The sequence below is a fragment of the Lindgomyces ingoldianus genome (genome assembly GCF_010093535.1).
Source record: "Lindgomyces ingoldianus strain ATCC 200398 unplaced genomic scaffold BDR25scaffold_48, whole genome shotgun sequence".
NCBI classification, from domain to species: Eukaryota; Fungi; Ascomycota; class Dothideomycetes; order Pleosporales; family Lindgomycetaceae; genus Lindgomyces; species Lindgomyces ingoldianus.
Genome location: NW_022985209.1, coordinates 275886 through 292496, shown reverse-complemented (window position 1 = coordinate 292496; position 16611 = coordinate 275886). Strand labels below are relative to the sequence as shown.

Below are 16611 nucleotides of genomic sequence, written 5' to 3'. Positions count from 1 at the left end.
GTGTTATGTAAAAGATATTATAAAAGACTATAGTATGTTATAGGGTAATTATTATATTTTATTTAACAGCCTAAAGTGTAAGCTGTACTCTAGCTTCTTTTAAAAGTCTTAATTAGTATTGTTGTTAAGGCATTATAATGTTAGGATAGTTTTAGTAGGGTCTTAGCAGAGTAGCTAGCACACCTGTGTGGCCGGCACACTCGTGAGGTACGTTAAGTAGTAAGATATTATTTTCTATTTACGTGGGTAGTCTAAGGCACGTAAGATACTATCTAATGAATTAATTTATGCATGCAGATATGCAGGCAAGTAGGATACGATTCGATAGATATACGTAGGCAGATAGGTAGGTAGCCAGACAGGACACGACTCGGATAGGATAATATGAAAGGTTTAAGTGTTCGTCTTTAGTATGTAGTACCGTTCTCTAGAATGCCGGATCCTTCTTTCGAATGGAAACAAATAGGATACGGCCTAAGTGAGCTGAGCTGGCCTGAAAAGGCTTGAGCTGGACTTGAGCAGGCTTGAGCTGGACTTCAGCAGCCCTGAGCAGGATTGAGCAGAAAACATGAAAAAAAAAGTTTCCCTGGTTTGAGCCAAACAATACACTCTAACTGACGAGGAACAGCGATGTGAACCCCATTTGATCCATCCTAGCTCATCTAGTTATCACTAGGGGGGGTCATCTCTGTAGGAATATTGCCTTAACAGCATTGTCGGTTAAGGAACATAGTCTTAGACTCTTCGTTTTACTTTAGAATACATTTCTTTTTGCCTTCCGCAAGCGAGCTTTAAAGAATATATATTAGAGTGGTGATTGATCATTTAACTACAGACAGGTCAATACGCCCTTTAGCTCGAAGGACTGACTAGGGGTGCCTAAGCAGAGGTTGGGCGGATCAGTAGCTATTCGAGCGCCATAACCTCAACGAAGGGGTTCCGTACCCTAGAGACGAAGGGTGCATAGCACCCTAGGGAGTGTACTAGTGTAGGATGTACAGGGGCGTGTGCATTGACTTTTTGCTTGTTTATTTTAGTTTACCAACTTGTTGCGGTTATGTTTTATCTATTAGTTAATGTTGGTTATGGTTATGTTTTGACTTGTTTCGAGATTGGGATTTTGGTAGAAGACACCTGCACCGAGTAAGAGTGCTCAGGAATGACTAAGTATCAATTGAAGGAGAACTATTTAATTCGTAACAGCCGTTGCGCGGGATCTGGTGTCATCACCTAAGCTCCCAGTAGGACGCTTGAGTACACAACTCCGCACCCCCTACCACCGCCCCTATATCTCGTAACAAAGAATGCGACATAAGAGCCATTAAAGAGAAGAGATCAGCAATTACCTAAAACTCCTGCTACAAAGTACCTGCGAAGCGGCAAACTTCAACCTACCTGCGTTGTTGAGTATATAAAGCTTCACCAGAATCAGTAGGACTACTACAGTACTACGAACAGATACTTGCCTTGGCTTTTACACCCTTTCATACTATTCTTACCCTCACATCTCTTCCACTTCCGACTCCCTCCTCTCCTAGCCTTCGTCCGCGACCCATAGCCGTGCGCCCGCCTCCGATGTCCGTCAAGGTTCCTCCGTCTATTTTGTCCAGTGAATACCCTCTCGCAGTGCTGGCACTTCATGGGAGGATAAGCAGCCTCCAAGACTGGAGCTCGACTGGATACAGACACCTTACCCCCACGGAAATAGTGGGGCTGCTGCTCGTTCCAACGCAAGGAGTAGCGCATCTGCTGAAGTTGGCGGACCGATTCCAGGAAAGAGGGGTTTTTGAGGGAAGTTGATCTGATTAAACCAGGGAACGGGACATTTCCAGGCATTGGAGGTTTTATGGTTACAGTGAGTGAACGCGTGGGGATACCAGGGTGGTTAGGGGAGGCATGACAAGTGGTGCTATGTACCCCAACTGTTAGACCGTGCCGTATATTCCAACTATTTGTTCTCTGGCAAATATCGCCGCTGTCTGGATCCCATATGATGGGCCGTCCTCTAGAAGCATAGAAGAGTGACACTTGATTATGTTGAAGAACTGTATTCATGAATGGGTTCTCAGCGAGAACAGGTACGGCAGATGTATACGGCGTGGATATTGAGCGTTGGATTAGATCTGAAAAGCGGTCGACATCTCTCTCTAAGGGCTTTGCTGTGGAGGGCAAAGAAATTGATCGTTTAACCTGATCCTCAGCAGCTCCTATGACATCTTGTGGGCATTCGAATGTCAGCTCTTGATTAGTCAGCCGTTCTCTGGGGGAAGGCGTTGTTAGCTCCCGGGCTATACCAGCGCTGACTCCGTTCGTACTAGTGTCGTAGATACCGCTAACAAAAGACTCAGCAGAGATGCTACTCCCACGTTTCACTTCTTCGACCTCCTCATCTTCCCTATCATCAGTAACATCAGTAACGTCTTGAATACGTGAAACTAGGGGTAAGTCCGGATGCCCAACAACATGATCGTTACGAGCGTGTAGATTTATCAGTTCTCTTCTGCTCGGTTTCTGGTCCGCGTTGGCCACTGGGTGTTGCCTCATTTCATGTCTTCTGAGAGCATCCACTTGATTGTAAGCTGCACCGCAAGTTCCACAGGCATGCACGCAAAACCATCCAACAGCTGAATTCTTCAATTTTTCAACGTCTCCCGAGTGTTTGAACTTGATATGTAATTTCCGATTTTCTCTTTGAAGTCTTCCAGAGAATTTCTTGTCACAGAAACCGCAATGGATTGGAGTACTGGGAGACTTCTCCCGTTTCAGGCCGAATTTGTAATCCGGGTTGATGGCCAAGACGCCGCACACATCCCCGAAATAAGAATTTTCAGGCGGGCTTGGATACGAGTGAGGGTAGAGGCTGGTCCTGGGCAGTGGCTGAGTGGACGACGAAGGCTTGACTTCTGTATTGGATCGAAGCGGTGAAGTGGGTAGCGTAGGCGTATAGGTTCTCTTCTTGATTCTCTTCTGAGGCTTCGCATCTGAATACTGATGCATCATCCACTCATGCTTTTTTCGGGCGTCTGCTCTCATGTATTCTCGTGGGCATACTCTGCACTTGAGCTTAGTGGATAACCCGGAAACGTCTGGATGGTTTGTATTGATATGTCTAGACAGATTTCCTCTTTGGTAATATCCAGTGAAAACCTTATCACAATAGTCACATGGGAGTGGTGGAGTCAAAGCGCTGCATTGTGAGGCTGAGATAATATCCGTTGATCGAGTTCTCTCCCATACAGACGATCGCGTCGCATACGGGGTTGGGACGTCTTCATTGGACGTCAGTGGCTTCCATTGGGAGTATGATCCAAATGCGCAAGCATTGCTTGAGTTCAGGGAGGGTTCTGAGATCGGTGAGATTGGCGACACAGGCGAGAACATATAAAAGGAATCTTGGTACGGAGGATTGAAATGATCAGTATTCGTAGTGTATAAGCTTTTACACAGTTAGGAACTGCAATCAGGCGTGTCAATAAAGCTGAAGGGCCATAGGGAAGGTCGAGACAACATAGGAGACTGTGGCTCTGCAGTTCGTGGTAGTGTACGGTCAGTCTCTAAAGGTCGACAACCTAAAAAGGTTACTGAAGCAGTTTCGGCAGACTTAAGGTCCCAAGTTCCAGGAGATATCGCGGATGGATATTCATTCTGTATATAGTTTGCGTAGAAGGGTGGGCCAGACCGAAGGTTGGCGTAACACGAGGAGGAAGAAGTTCTAGGAACGACAGTGGATGAAGGGGCAGAAGCAGCTGAGGAAGAACACCGAGCTTCCTCCGCTTTAGGGATTACTTCTGTGCTATCGAGCTCGAGGTATGTAATGGAGTCCTCAAGCTCAGCAAGCAGATGTTGATGTACTGGTTCCGGATGTCGGTTTGGTGGCTCGGAAGGCTGATCTTGTGTAGATGACCATTGAATTCGGTTTCTAACTCGAACGGCTTTGATAGCTAGACGTCCAATTCTTTTGCGGATGCTGAGGGTATGAGACTTTCCTCTATCAGGCGGAATGCAAGTCTTAAGAGAGTGCGAAAAACATAATGGCTGTGCGCTCGGCTTCGAGGCTGTGGTTGGTTTTGGCTTGTCGTTTGAAGTAAATTCAAAACTCCAACTCGGTCCCTTAATGTACAAGCGCATGTTGTGGGAACGGATTAAGCTGGCCTGCCGGCCACTGAAAGCTACGAAGAGTGATGGAGGTTGAGTAGCGGGGCTGGCCCAGTCGCAGGTATTTTGAAGTCTCTCATCCCGCTTGCCAGTGTGGGAAAACCAATTCCAATGCAACATGATTTCATGCCTTGCATCCTGAGGTTTTAATGTAAGACGTGGTGGATTGTGAATGGTCCAATTGTCTCGCCATTCGTATTGACTTGTTTGCGCCTGGGCACAGCCCCCTCCCAGCCAAGCTTCGGGATTCTGTTGCCTGAATCACCACCTTAACTGTACGCTGGTCGTCCCATGCTTAAGTACGACGGTATCCGATATGGACTTCTGCTATTCATGCAGGCAATTGGATATCTCTCTTTCGAGTTTCATTTCCCACCCAGGAACGGACGATAACCCGCATCTCAAAGCCCCGATATACTCCTTAGGCACACTTGAACAAATCAGCGCCCGCATCAAGGGATGTCATCTCTGTCGATTAACGTTCGCAGCCTTTCGGAACGGTCCATTGAGGAATATTAATAGTTTATCGGATCTTTCTCAAATCGCAATATTTGGAACCTGGATTAACGCTCTCGGGCCAAGCAGAGAGCAGCGTCTGAAGAGCTCGGCCTTGTCGATCCTTGTCTGGCCGGAATCGCCACGGATACCACAAGCGGCATACAAGCTCGTGATTCGCGCAGTGTCTCGACTGCTTCCAGACCAACCACATTTCGGTCGGCTTTCGTCAGTAAAGTCGGATTTCTTAGACTTCGAGCTTATCAGGCGCTGGCTTCAACATTGCGAGAAAAACCATGCAACTTGCCATGGGAACAACAACGATCTTTTAGTCAAGCCAACGGAGACATTTATAGTGATTGACGTCAAACAGGAGTGTATTGTTCATGCACCAGATAACTGCCGGTACATCGCGCTTAGGTGCGTTTTTCGGTTTGCAGGTACTGATCTGAGGCCTTTACTAACTATAGCCTCCATTTTGCAGCTATGTCTGGGGAGACACTATCCAGCTCACCTTGAGTGGTGAAAAATTCAAAGAGTTCTCCCAAAAACATAGCTTGAGAAACGTTCAGCTACCACAGACCGTATCAGATGCAATAGAATTGGTTGAGAAGCTAGGTGAACGATATCTATGGGTCGACGCTCTATGTATCGTGCAAGACTCGGATGTCATTCGAAGACAGTGTATAGAGGACATGGATAGAATATATACCCAATCGTTGCTGACCATCGTTGCTGGAACGGCCGAGAATTCCAACTCTCCTCTTCCTGGAGTAACAGAGAAGCGGACATGGCGCCAATGGGGCTCGCAAATCTCGCCGAATCTTGCTCTTTCCCTTCATTTTGATTTTAAAGACTTCCTGGACTGCTCGACGTACAACCAGCGAGCCTGGACGTTTCAAGAGTACCAGCTGGCAAACCGACTGTTGGTTTTTGCTTCGAATGGTCAAGTGTATCACTCATGTAAAGAAGCGGTATATTCCGAAGATGTCGTTCCCGGAAAGACGCTAGAGTCGGATGCGGCCATGCAAGATGGAGCAGAATTAATCAAACTGCGCCCGGATAATTGTTCTCTGTGGAGCACTTATCGTCGAGGGGTCCAGACCTTCTCCTCTCGCAGCATGACACATGAGCGAGATATCTTGAATGCATTCAGAGGGATACTGAGAATGATTTGCCCTGGACGGACACTGGAAGGGTTGCCGGTCTCGATTTTTGACATGGCGTTGTTGTGGCAGCCACGGGAACGCCTTACACGTCGGGTTGGATTTTCCACCTGGTCGTGGGCTGGTTGGCTTGGCAAAATCCACTGGTTCGACGATGGGTCTCTCGAAGGTTCAATTGAAAGCTCTGAGACTCAAAAGGTAGAGGCGTGGTTGAAGGAGAAATGTTGGATTGTCTGGTACAGCTCCTTCGGGACAAACGCTAAATCGGCGATATACCTCAGGGAAGGTCCACCATGGTTGCGAGGCTTCTCCCCAAGTGCGACAGACCATGGTAGACGATTTGGATTCCGGCCCCGTAACTTCGCACCAACCCCAGACATGCTTCCCCGTCGTCTTGACAAGCTCGAGCCCCAGCGAAAGCATATCCGTTACCTTCAGTTCTGGACAATCTCTGCGTACTTCAAAATCGAGCCCGATACATCTGCGGTGCTCAAGTTCTCTAGCTTCGACCCGGAGAACACAGGGAATGGCTTACGCCTCTTCCTTCTTCGTGACGCAAGCGGACAGACTTGCGGGTGGGTCTTGCTAGATGAAGGATGGACGGAGAGGGCGGCTAGGGAGGATGTTTCGCTGCAGGAGTTTATTCTACTATCTGAAGGACAGAATCCCACCACAGAGCGTTCACCGTATGTTGTTCACCCGTCAAACGGTGGAGAGCCAGTAAACGATTTCCAAGAGTTCAATGCAGTGATGATATCTTGGACGGGAGGCATAGCTGAGCGAGCAGGATTGGGAAGGATTGTCAAAGGTGCTTTGTGGCGCACCTGTAAAAGAGGGATGAAGTGGAAAGAAATACTATTAGGGTGAGGGGTAAAACAAGAGATGCATAGCCGCGCTAAAATTTAGTGCGACTTGTGTGTTCGATATCACAGTTAGCTAATATAGTTTCAACTTTTCCCCACTTGACTGCGTTTGCCCTTGCACATATGGATGTGTTGTTACCTCTAGGGAGGTTGTTCCAAGTATACCAGTAGACGTTTGCCGGGTTCCGCCGTCCCATATTTAATATACATTTCTTAGATGCTTCTATAACCGATATCACGCGTTAGGCCAGCCTGCTAAAGTCTCGCTTAGTAGCTCCTATCGTTGTACCGTAGATATGAGAGCTGCTTACCATCTTAACGCATTGCAGTATATGTGTACACAGAATGGAACTGACTCGATTCTCTTGCCACTCCGCGTCATATGGCCTCCTCAAGCGCCGTTGGTTGTTCAGAAATCTCGGAGCCAAACTGAACCCCAATATCGAAGGACTACCTGCTTTTTGGCCTCTGTGATGATGACACAGTAGGCGTGTGTGGCGGTAAGGTACCTTCTCTATGACATTGTCTCATGGACGAAAGCCAGTCGGCAAATTCCGCCTCAGGTGTCTGGTCTGCGTTCACGGCAGGTTATGACGACATATTCATTGCACAGAGAACGTGTTTAAGAGAGTGGCCTGGCATTCAAACCATTGTTCTCCAGCTATTGGCCGTATTCTACATAGACAGAATCTTCTTCTCCCTCAGCGGAAACAAATTTAATGCTGAAAGTGGTGTCGGTGGTGCGCCCTTTAGATATAATAGACCCGATCGGTCACTGACTGTTCGATTGTGCTCAACAAAGTCCAAGTTATGTAGCTGACATAGATGGAGTGGAATATTGGCAGCAATAAAAGAGGGACATCGGAAGCGGTATATTATGTCACCATAGACTGATTTCAATCCGGCAAAGACTGCCTGTCACTAGGCCCGGATCCAGTCTATGTCCGGATCTGGCCCTATTCAGCCTCGAGCAGGCTTCATAGATATTCTAAATATAAGAGTTAAAGCTGTCTAAATCTAATATAACTGAAGCTAGCGGATCGTTGGGTCCATACAGAAGTCGTATAATAGCATTATAGCCCCTCGTAGTAAAAAGACTGATAAAGCGGAAACTAGGAAAGTCAGTAGCATGTTGGCTGGTTAATGAGCGAGTTTTTAATTTGTGGTTGGAGATGGGATGAGGGACAGCAAGGCGAGGCATAGAAAGGCGTAGACCGATTGGCAGCAAAGGCTCCGGGGCAGGGTTAGAGAATTAATGGAAAGAGATGAGGAGAAAGCCTGGTAACATGGGGGCAAGTATTTATAGAGGTCAAAAGCGACGGGTTGATAGCGGTGAGGAGCGATACCCGATATAGATACGTGAGGGACTGCGCTAAACCCGAAGAGGCGAGTTTCCGGACAGAGATTACGAAGGTCAACGGGTGTAACACGCATACCAGCTAAGCAGGTGAGTACGACCGCTCTCTTTTAATATCGATTGTGCAATTTATTAGATTGCCTGCCACGAAGCCATCTTGGCGCATTTATAAGGATTTCTTCCATCATTAGTTTGATTGGAGATTGTACGCCGCTTCCAGGGACTTCTCACAGTGCTCACCCGGACATGGATCATATTACGGGCACTAATTCGCTTTTCGCCCAAGTGAACCGCCCTCGCTGACACTTAGGAACCAGTTGTTTTTCTAGTTGACTAGAGCATGTGAGGTTGTCACATCGACGTTCCTGCCGCATTAAGTGTCAGATTCTAGTATTCTTATGCTACCGGACAATGCGTCCTATAATGCTCCAGAATGAGATATTTTCTTGGAGGTTCCTCCTGTCTGCATCCAAGGATACTGTTCATTCGTCCCTTCATTGAATATTGTTATGAGAACGGGGTTGAAATGCAGAGGGACCAGTCGCTTCCATCTGCACTTAACCATGGCTAGCCTAGAGGCTAAGTCGATGGATTCTTTGAACGAGGCGGAATCGTCAAAGCTTTTTCTAGCGGGGCTTTCACCCCTCACCGATAGGTGACCTCTACTGCTGTTGTAACAGCGGGGTCAGATACGTATTCGGAGAAGGTTGGGATTATCGTCGGGACACTGAGTGCGGCTCAGCTTTAAGTTAAAAATCATGGAGGCGCCAGGTTTCGCGCGGTTTCATCTCGAAGGAACCCGGCCAACATGTCCTGTTGGAGAAGGTAGCATAAGCGAGTGATAAGTGCGGACTCTTGAGGAGTACCGAGTTTTCTCGAGCCTAACGAACCAAAACACTCTTGGAGCAACGATCTCACCTACTACGGAACTGGATCATAAAGGTTATTCAGGCTTCTTCACGACCTTCGACGAAGCCGAATTACCAACGGAAGGAGGGGTTGTGACTCTCGGACCTCGGCTACACCACGACAGAGGATCGTTGAGGGAACCTCTTGCAATACTTCCTTGCGTCCGCTTTTCCTGTTCATGATCCGCGGGAAATGCTTCGTTCTTTTGTACTCAGGATGGAGACACATACGTGTTCGCCTGCAGTATTACTGTTTTGCGACTCGTGTGCCGTGAAACCTAGAACGCATTTACCTCCTGAGGAACCCAGGTCTCTCATTTGCTATCAAAGCCTCTCGTATTCCAGAGTCTATTCTAAAATACGAACGACCACTCTCAACGATTTCTCTGCAGCCGAGCCAGGCATCGGGCCTCCAACGATGACTCGCCCTTTGAGCCTTGATAATTCTGCACTTCTCGATTCGGTCACTTCGCGCAGAAACTCCTGTGGTTAAGCAGTGCACTATCGACCGGTTCCCGCCCTTCACCCTTTCCTCTTGTCCCTACTCAATTAATGCAGTTACGCCCATGATAGTTTGGGATCACGCCATGTCACGGTCCTCTCTTCGCTTCGGAAGAGCTTCGGACGCCAACAGTTGTCGCAATATTTGAAGCTTCCAGCCCTGAAGCTTAATAGTTTAATTCCGGATCGCGTGCATTGAAAATTGGGTCGCAACATCCTCGGGGATGCACGCACACGAGACCCGTGCAGTGGAATGGAGCGGAGGCCCGAACACCATGTTCCCCAGAAACAAGATGAAGGGATGCGCGCCATACCAGCAATGACCATGGTCATCGCTCCTTAATATTTCCCCGAGTGGATGGTTGCCTGTGAGGTCAATGCGACACCGCTTTGATCAGTTTGAAGACAATGGAAGAAAGCTGTGATTTTAACGGTCAGAACTTCAATACGGTGTTCATCAGCCTCACTCACCGCTATGAATTTGTCAAAGCAGGAAAGAAACTGCACAGGCAGGGTTCGATGCTGATGTCGATTTGGACTCGATGGGTACGGGCCGTTACGCGAAACGTGCAGAATAACAGCCTTTCTTCTCGGATTTGACCGCGCACGAACAGCATCCGGAAACCCAAACACGTTAACGAGTCAGAGTGGAGCCTGTTGGCGGGGTACTTTGTCGGACGTACCACCGGAAACGGGTTGGTGAGAAGCCTGAGGCTTTTCCCTGCGGTAAGACCTTGTCAGCCCCAACGTTCGTCGTTCTTGGCGGGTTGGGCGTCACAACTCGCAACCGCAGGAACACAACTAGAAAGGGTTAAGCGAGCCTGTCTCAGCCGCAGAGTCTGAACCAAAATTTTGAATGAAGCTATCCGGAGTCATCCGGAATCGATACCGCTCCCGCATTTTCCGACTCAGCCTCGACGAACTCGTTAAACTTCCTCATGGAGCTAGTCAAGACAGCAAGGAATGTGCATGAATTTGAACAACGATAATTCCACTAATTAATAGCTGCCTCGTCATCGAAGGGCAGGATGCACATTGCAAAGGGATGCCTGAGGTTCCTAGAAACTTGCAAGTGTGAAACGGTGGTAGATGAGTAAATTCTATTTCCTTTGCTCTGGATTCCTGAACCAACCCTAAATGCTTTACTCGACTCGACCCTTTATCTCGAACCCTAGTCAAGACCATCCTGGCCAATTGGTGGAAATAGTCCTCCGCTAGCACTAGTAACTCTCCAGGTCGCAACTACCTGCCCTAACTCGTATCATATGTACACCGACACATTTCTGTGTTATCTCCATCAAATGCACACAAATTTTAGTAAACGCCGCCTCTATCCGTAGTCGTCAAGAGCTCCAGATTGCCTATTAGATAAACTTTGATCGGTTCCACAGACTAGATAATATCAGATGATGAGAGATCATACCACATTCGCAGGCTGGACTGCAACGCGGACATCTGAGTGTGCGTCTTTCGCAACGGGTAGTCTCCCGGCCATAGAGTCCTCTCGCGAAGAAACCGTCCAATCGACCGTCTTCATAATGCCGTCGTTCATGTCCGTCGTCATGCGCTGCTCATCGCTGTTCGCGTCCGAATCATTCTTGGACCGCCATCGCCAGTCGCCTTTCATCTCAATCTCATCTTGTCGCACCGTTGCCATGTCTAGATCATCGTACGTATTCGTGTCGTACTTCGATCGCTGCCGGCGCGATATCCCTTGATTGCTGGAGCTGTGGCCATAGTTCGAAGCTTTCTTGCTGTGGTTTTCTGGCCGGAGACTGGGGATTAAGCCGCCGAGAATGTATTTTACGGTTGGGCCGCAGGCACCGATAATGGCGATATTGCATTCCATCGCGGAGTAGGACTGCTCGATAGAGTATGACTTGGAATGCCCCTTAAATTTCTGGGAGAGCCAGTGCAGCCGAAGAATCCCGATTGCGATGACGACGAAACCAAGTGACAGAAAGGAAATGGTGATCAGTTTCCGGCGAAGAGGCATTTGTAGGTCGTATATAATCCATGAAGGCATGACAAGTACCATAGCATCGGTGATGAGAACCACGCAGATTGTGCCGACGACGAAATTGTATGCGTCGTAGCATTTGCCTTTGATTGTCTTGTCAAATTGGCGAGAGACAGGGAGGCAAGGGACAAGGTTCAAAATCAGTGCAGCAATTAAGTAGGCCGCGTTGATCAATTGGATGGCCCACAAACAGCGCCGGATCGCAATGTTTCGGGAGCGAAGTTTTTGGAGACTCCACAGGAATGAGGCTTTGACAAGACAGACGACCGGATTGTAGGTCACCGCTAAGGCATATTGCCACTGTGGTGATGTGGTTAGAGAGTTGGCTGATTTTCACACGACGGGTGAGTTGATTACCTTTGCAGCTACCTTCCTGTTGATTTTGGCTTTTGGGACGTCTTGGTCGTGGTATCCAATATACATTTCCAGGACATCTAGGATGGTGTTAGGCGCCACGCAGCGTATTCGAGTCGACGACTCACAGAAGTGGACAATAACGGTATTCGCAATCGACATGATCCACGCGAGAACTATCAGGGCATCATCTGAGATAGTTAGTTAGTGTCGTATGACTCCGGCTAATGTGCCATTAATCGTTGCAGCTCACCTCCTCCCAACGTGCGATCTTTTCGCTTTCTCCACACCCTTATACCAACCACAGACCCAGAGAGGGCGGGGAATAGGTAGAGCATAGCGATCAGCGTCGGCTGCAAGCCTGAACCCCCCATGGCTGCAGAACAAAAAGAAAAGGGCAGTAATGAGTGAGGGATGATCCGAATACCAACAGAGAAGATGATGTGAGATTATCAGAATTCTTAAGAGGCCGCGACAAAGCATACGCTGGACGTGAACTATACAAGGGACTGAGACAGACCTAAATCTAGTTTCCAAGTTCTAGGCCTGGAGTCGCCTGCCAAGCTAGAGTAGAGCTGGGCACGCAGGAACGATCGACGGGAAATCACTTTCGAGGGATTGCAACCTGAACAGCAGGACCTGCAGCACCTTCCGTTTCGCAAACCTTCAAGAATACGGAGGTTTCTGTGGGTATGCGAGAGGTCGCGCGGGAACGATCCGGAGCCAATCAGCAACATCACAGGAATATACGACATTCATTCAAGAAGTTTGACACGGAATGAAGCGAATGAAAGACACGTTGACACAGCGCTTGGCACCCTAGCAAGTCCAAGCGCAGCGGGGAATTGGGGAAGGGCTTGCCCCGGTCCCTGCCAGTCTGCACAATGCGGCCCTTTGTCGGAGATGGCGCTGCGATGCTCAACAGTGCGCTACCATTGGTTACCTCTTCAATCGCGGAAGGTTGGCACTCGGGTCTGCGTGGCGCTACAGGCTGTCACTGCGGACTTGCCCAACAACGGCCCGCACGGACGGGGCCCTTCCCACTGTCAACTCCCCTAAACTTAGTTTCCGAGATTTGCTTCTTTTGGCGTCGACGATGAACCTTGGGACATGAGGCAACCGGCCGTTTTTCACTGTCCTCGCGGCGGGCAAGGATCCTCCTCCGCTCCCGGGCAGAGAGAGTCGTACCATCTTCTAAAAGCTTATCTCTTCTAGAGTCTATTCGAAAGTTCAGGAGTCAAGGCTCCCCCCTCGATTTCGGGTTCTGCAACGAACATCTTTTCTAGATACAGCGACCTCCTTCGAACGTCTCTGTAATATCCCACGTGCAATGCAAACCGATATGGACCTGAACACGAACACGAGTTCAAGGGATGCTGACGCCAGGCTGACCATTTCCTTGACTCGTCTCCCGTCCTTTGGGCGAGTGTGCGCCTCGTCTGTTTTTTTCCGACCCAGCTCTTCGGCTTTGTTCTGCCGAAGGGGTGGGGATGTGCAATGCAACTTGCTGGTTAAATCCTTCCAACGCCGCTCCACGTGGATTTACGACCCAGAGGCCTTTTGCTTGCCCCTGCCATCATTTGCCAACGCCAACCCAACGCCATGGCATCCAGCACACACTCTTTCAGCATGCTGGCTACACTCGTTTTTCTCTCTTTTACTTTCACTGCAGTTCGGGTGCATGCTCAAGATGAGGCTTCGGTGACGGTCTCTGTTGCACCCGCTGCCACTGTCGTTTCGGACGATTCCCCAGCTGGCGTTCCGCTTTTCGAGCTTGAAACCGTGCAACTTACGGACCCCCTCATCGCCGAACTTAAAAACGACGATCAGGTCGCAGAATACGCCCATCTCTTCGCTTTCGATAACAGTTCGTCGATTACTACTGAGTCCGCTAAACGACACCGTCGAGCTCGTCGTGCCGCCCGCTGCAAAACCTACCCGGGAGATGCTTTGTGGCCGTCAAAGATTGTGTGGGATATCTTCGATCTCTTGCTTGGGGGGGCACTGTCACCGATTATCCCGATCGCCTCGCCCTGCTACCCATCGTCGAAGTACAACAACTACGATGCTGGGAAATGTGCAGCAATCACTGCGAATTGGGGTGTGGAGAGCACGCAGTATGCATTCCGTTTTCTTAAGTACACTCGCGCCCACCTGCTTGATCTAACAGGCGAGCAGTTATTCCGACCCAGGCTCCGTCTTCTTCCCTATGTACGAGGGAAAGACATGTCTCCAAGGAACTAACCCAGCCGCTCTGAGCACTTGCACGCAAGGTGGCTATTCACTTTACTCAGTGAAGGTCACTAACGTTGCTCAAATTCAGTTGGCTGTCAACTTCGCGCGCACGCTCAACCTGCGCTTGGTCGTCAAGAATACAGGCCACGACTACAATGGAAGGTCGACTGGAAAGGACGCCCTCAGCATTTGGACTCATAACCTCAAAGACATACAGTATGTCGCTAACTACAAGAGTGCTGACTACTCAGGGCCTGCGCTGAAGGTCGGGGCTGGTATTCAAGGGTTTGAATTATACGAAGCGGCCGACAAGTATGGCGTGTCTGCACTTGCTGGAATCTGTCCTGTAAGTGCCTCCGTCCTCCTATGTTCTATGTGATAGCTTACGCGAATAAAAACAGAGCGTCGGCGTTGTAGGCGGCTACGTCACGGGCGGCGGCCACTCTCCACTCATGCAGCTCTACGGCATGGGGGCCGACCAGGTCGTCGCTCTTGAAGTCGTCACCGCAGGAGGCTACTTCGTCACTGCCACCCCCTCTATCAACTCCGATCTCTACTGGGCTATGCTTGGAGGTGGCGGTGGAACCTTCGGTATCATCACATCCGCGGTCCTAAAAGTTTACCCCAAAGTCCCTGTCACCACCTCTGTCTTCAACTTTACTACCTCGGCCACCGTTTCGGCCGACACTTTCTGGCAGGGAGTGAAGGCTTTCTGGGATGAAATTCCTACGTATAACGCCGCAAAAACATACTCTTATTACTTCGTCTCCAATACCAACGGCACGTATGCCTTTGAGATGTTTCCATTCTTCGCCACGAAGAAGACAGTTGCCGAATTCCAGGCTTTGACGAAGCCCTTCTTCGATAAACTCACTGCCTTGGGTATCCCGTATAAAATTTCAACCCAGCACTTCGACACATTCTACCCAGCATACAAAGCCACCTTCGGAACCATCAACTATCGGGTTGGTGGCTATACGTCTGTCCCCGGAAATCGGCTCCTGCCAGCCGCAAACTGGGAGGATCCTACTCTCTCCACCCAAACCCTCGCGGCTGTCAAACACGCAGTGGACAATTCGCTTAGGATTGGGATGTATCACCAATCCCCCGCTAAGCAAACCAAAATTGTTAACTCCGTCAACCCGGCCTTCCGCAACGAAGCCGTCATGCTCATTGCTATCAACCCTGTTGCAGCCAATGCCACCGCTGCACAACTCGCCGTTGGGAGCAACCAGCTCACAAATGTTATCCTAGGTCCGTTGAGGGATCTGACGCCAACTGGCGGGGCATATGCTAATGAAGCTGACGTCGCTGAGCCGGATTGGCAGAATTCATTTTGGGGGAGCAATTATGCCAAGTTAGCCCAGATTAAGAAGAAGTGGGATCCCACGGATTTGTTTTATGTGCATCATGGGGTAGGTAGTGAAGCCTGGGTAGTGGATGATGGGGATAGGGGTGTGCAGACGCAGGATGGCAAACTTTGCCGAGCTTGATTAACGTTAGTCTTGCTGCGCTTGCGAGTTATATATTATTGTAATACCGAAGAATTCTTAAGATCTTTCCTGTATATTGAACCTGTTGGCGATGTCACGTGGGTTACATTTGTAAACGAATTGTTATTCTGTGAGACTGACGGCGAGTTGAAAAGGTTCGACAGTCGACTATCGCGTCCTCACACCAGGCCGAGCATTAAGATGGGAGAGGAGCGTTAGAGATCTTAGGTCGTCTAGGTCGCGGGAGGTATAGCGAGGACACTGACTTCTACGGGTTGAGTAGACGAAGCGCTCTTAACGCTGGTAACAGATATTTGTGGGAAGTGGCAATGGAGACTTCTTGCCTCTACTGTTAAGTTGCATGTAGAGGTAGGCGGTTGCGAAAGGAGAGGGGGCTGAGCTGCTTTTGGCGTTGGAGTATCTACTATGGTGATTAGGGTCGGAATGCCAGCTGCTGGTACAAGAAAGGCGGTAATGGTTGAGAGAAGGTCGCCGATATAAAAAATCGGTAGCGGCTGCGATGGAAAAAAAAAAATGGCGCCTGGACGAGAAGAAGAGGGCTGCCGCAACCCTCTCGAAGGGAAATAGCGGTGAGATGAAGAGAAGGCTATTGCTCCGAAGACATGGCCGCAGGTGCCCCTATGCTGAGCGGGTTTTACCTTTAAGAAACTTATTTTTGGGTTGTGCAGGCGCGCTATCACTGGCCGCGATATCTTCCCTCCCGACTTATTAAGGTTTTAGAATTAGTCGGGATCAATTTAACGAACGCAGGCTAGACGTCGATAATGCAAACTGCCGATGGGACGAGGAATTACGCCCAGTGGCCAGCAGACAGACTTCGTCCATCAGTTCGTATCCGAAGGATGCTGGTGCTACAGCTTTATTGTGCTGAGGACATTGACTGAGCAAAGTAATCTCATTCTAGGGCTGAATGAACGGTAGTAAGCTAACGATGTAGGAGTTAAACCGACGATGTTGGTAGCAGTTCGGACAGGATGTGGAATTCTGTCCCCCTTATTCATTACTTAACTCCAGAGATGGCGATCAACGGCTAACCACCTCAA

At 49.2% G+C, this 16611-nt stretch overlaps 4 protein-coding genes across 4 annotated transcripts; 2 read left to right on the top strand and 2 right to left on the bottom strand.

Moving 5' to 3' along the window:
- Positions 1-1069: 1069 nt before the first annotated feature.
- BDR25DRAFT_346849 (uncharacterized protein) lies at positions 1070-3438 on the bottom strand (the record flags this gene model as incomplete). The annotated part of the gene is made up of 4 exons (XM_033694194.1): positions 1695-3438; positions 1500-1597; positions 1396-1417; positions 1070-1134 (listed from the first exon to the last, which is right to left on the bottom strand). Exons 1-4 carry the CDS (start codon positions 3379-3381, stop codon positions 1070-1072), a joined length of 1872 nt encoding a protein of 623 aa, XP_033541020.1. The 5' UTR covers positions 3382-3438.
- A 1033-nt stretch (positions 3439-4471) lies between these two features.
- Positions 4472-6683, top strand: BDR25DRAFT_346848 (HET-domain-containing protein; the record flags this gene model as incomplete). Its single annotated transcript, XM_033694193.1, has 2 exons — positions 4472-5070; positions 5135-6683. The coding sequence occupies 2 exons, from the start codon at positions 4472-4474 to the stop codon at positions 6681-6683; spliced, it is 2148 nt and encodes a 715-aa protein (XP_033541019.1).
- Positions 6684-10862: 4179 nt separating this feature from the next.
- On the bottom strand, positions 10863-11888 carry BDR25DRAFT_243108 (uncharacterized protein; the record flags this gene model as incomplete). Its single annotated transcript, XM_033685806.1, has 2 exons — positions 10863-11765; positions 11823-11888. The coding sequence occupies 2 exons, from the start codon at positions 11886-11888 to the stop codon at positions 10863-10865; spliced, it is 969 nt and encodes a 322-aa protein (XP_033541018.1).
- Positions 11889-13371: 1483 nt separating this feature from the next.
- On the top strand, positions 13372-15626 carry BDR25DRAFT_272133 (FAD-binding domain-containing protein). Its single transcript, XM_033687299.1, has 3 exons — positions 13372-13936; positions 13998-14400; positions 14456-15626. The coding sequence occupies exons 1-3, from the start codon at positions 13422-13424 to the stop codon at positions 15545-15547; spliced, it is 2010 nt and encodes a 669-aa protein (XP_033541017.1). The 5' UTR covers positions 13372-13421; the 3' UTR covers positions 15548-15626.
- Positions 15627-16611: the final 985 nt, after the last annotated feature.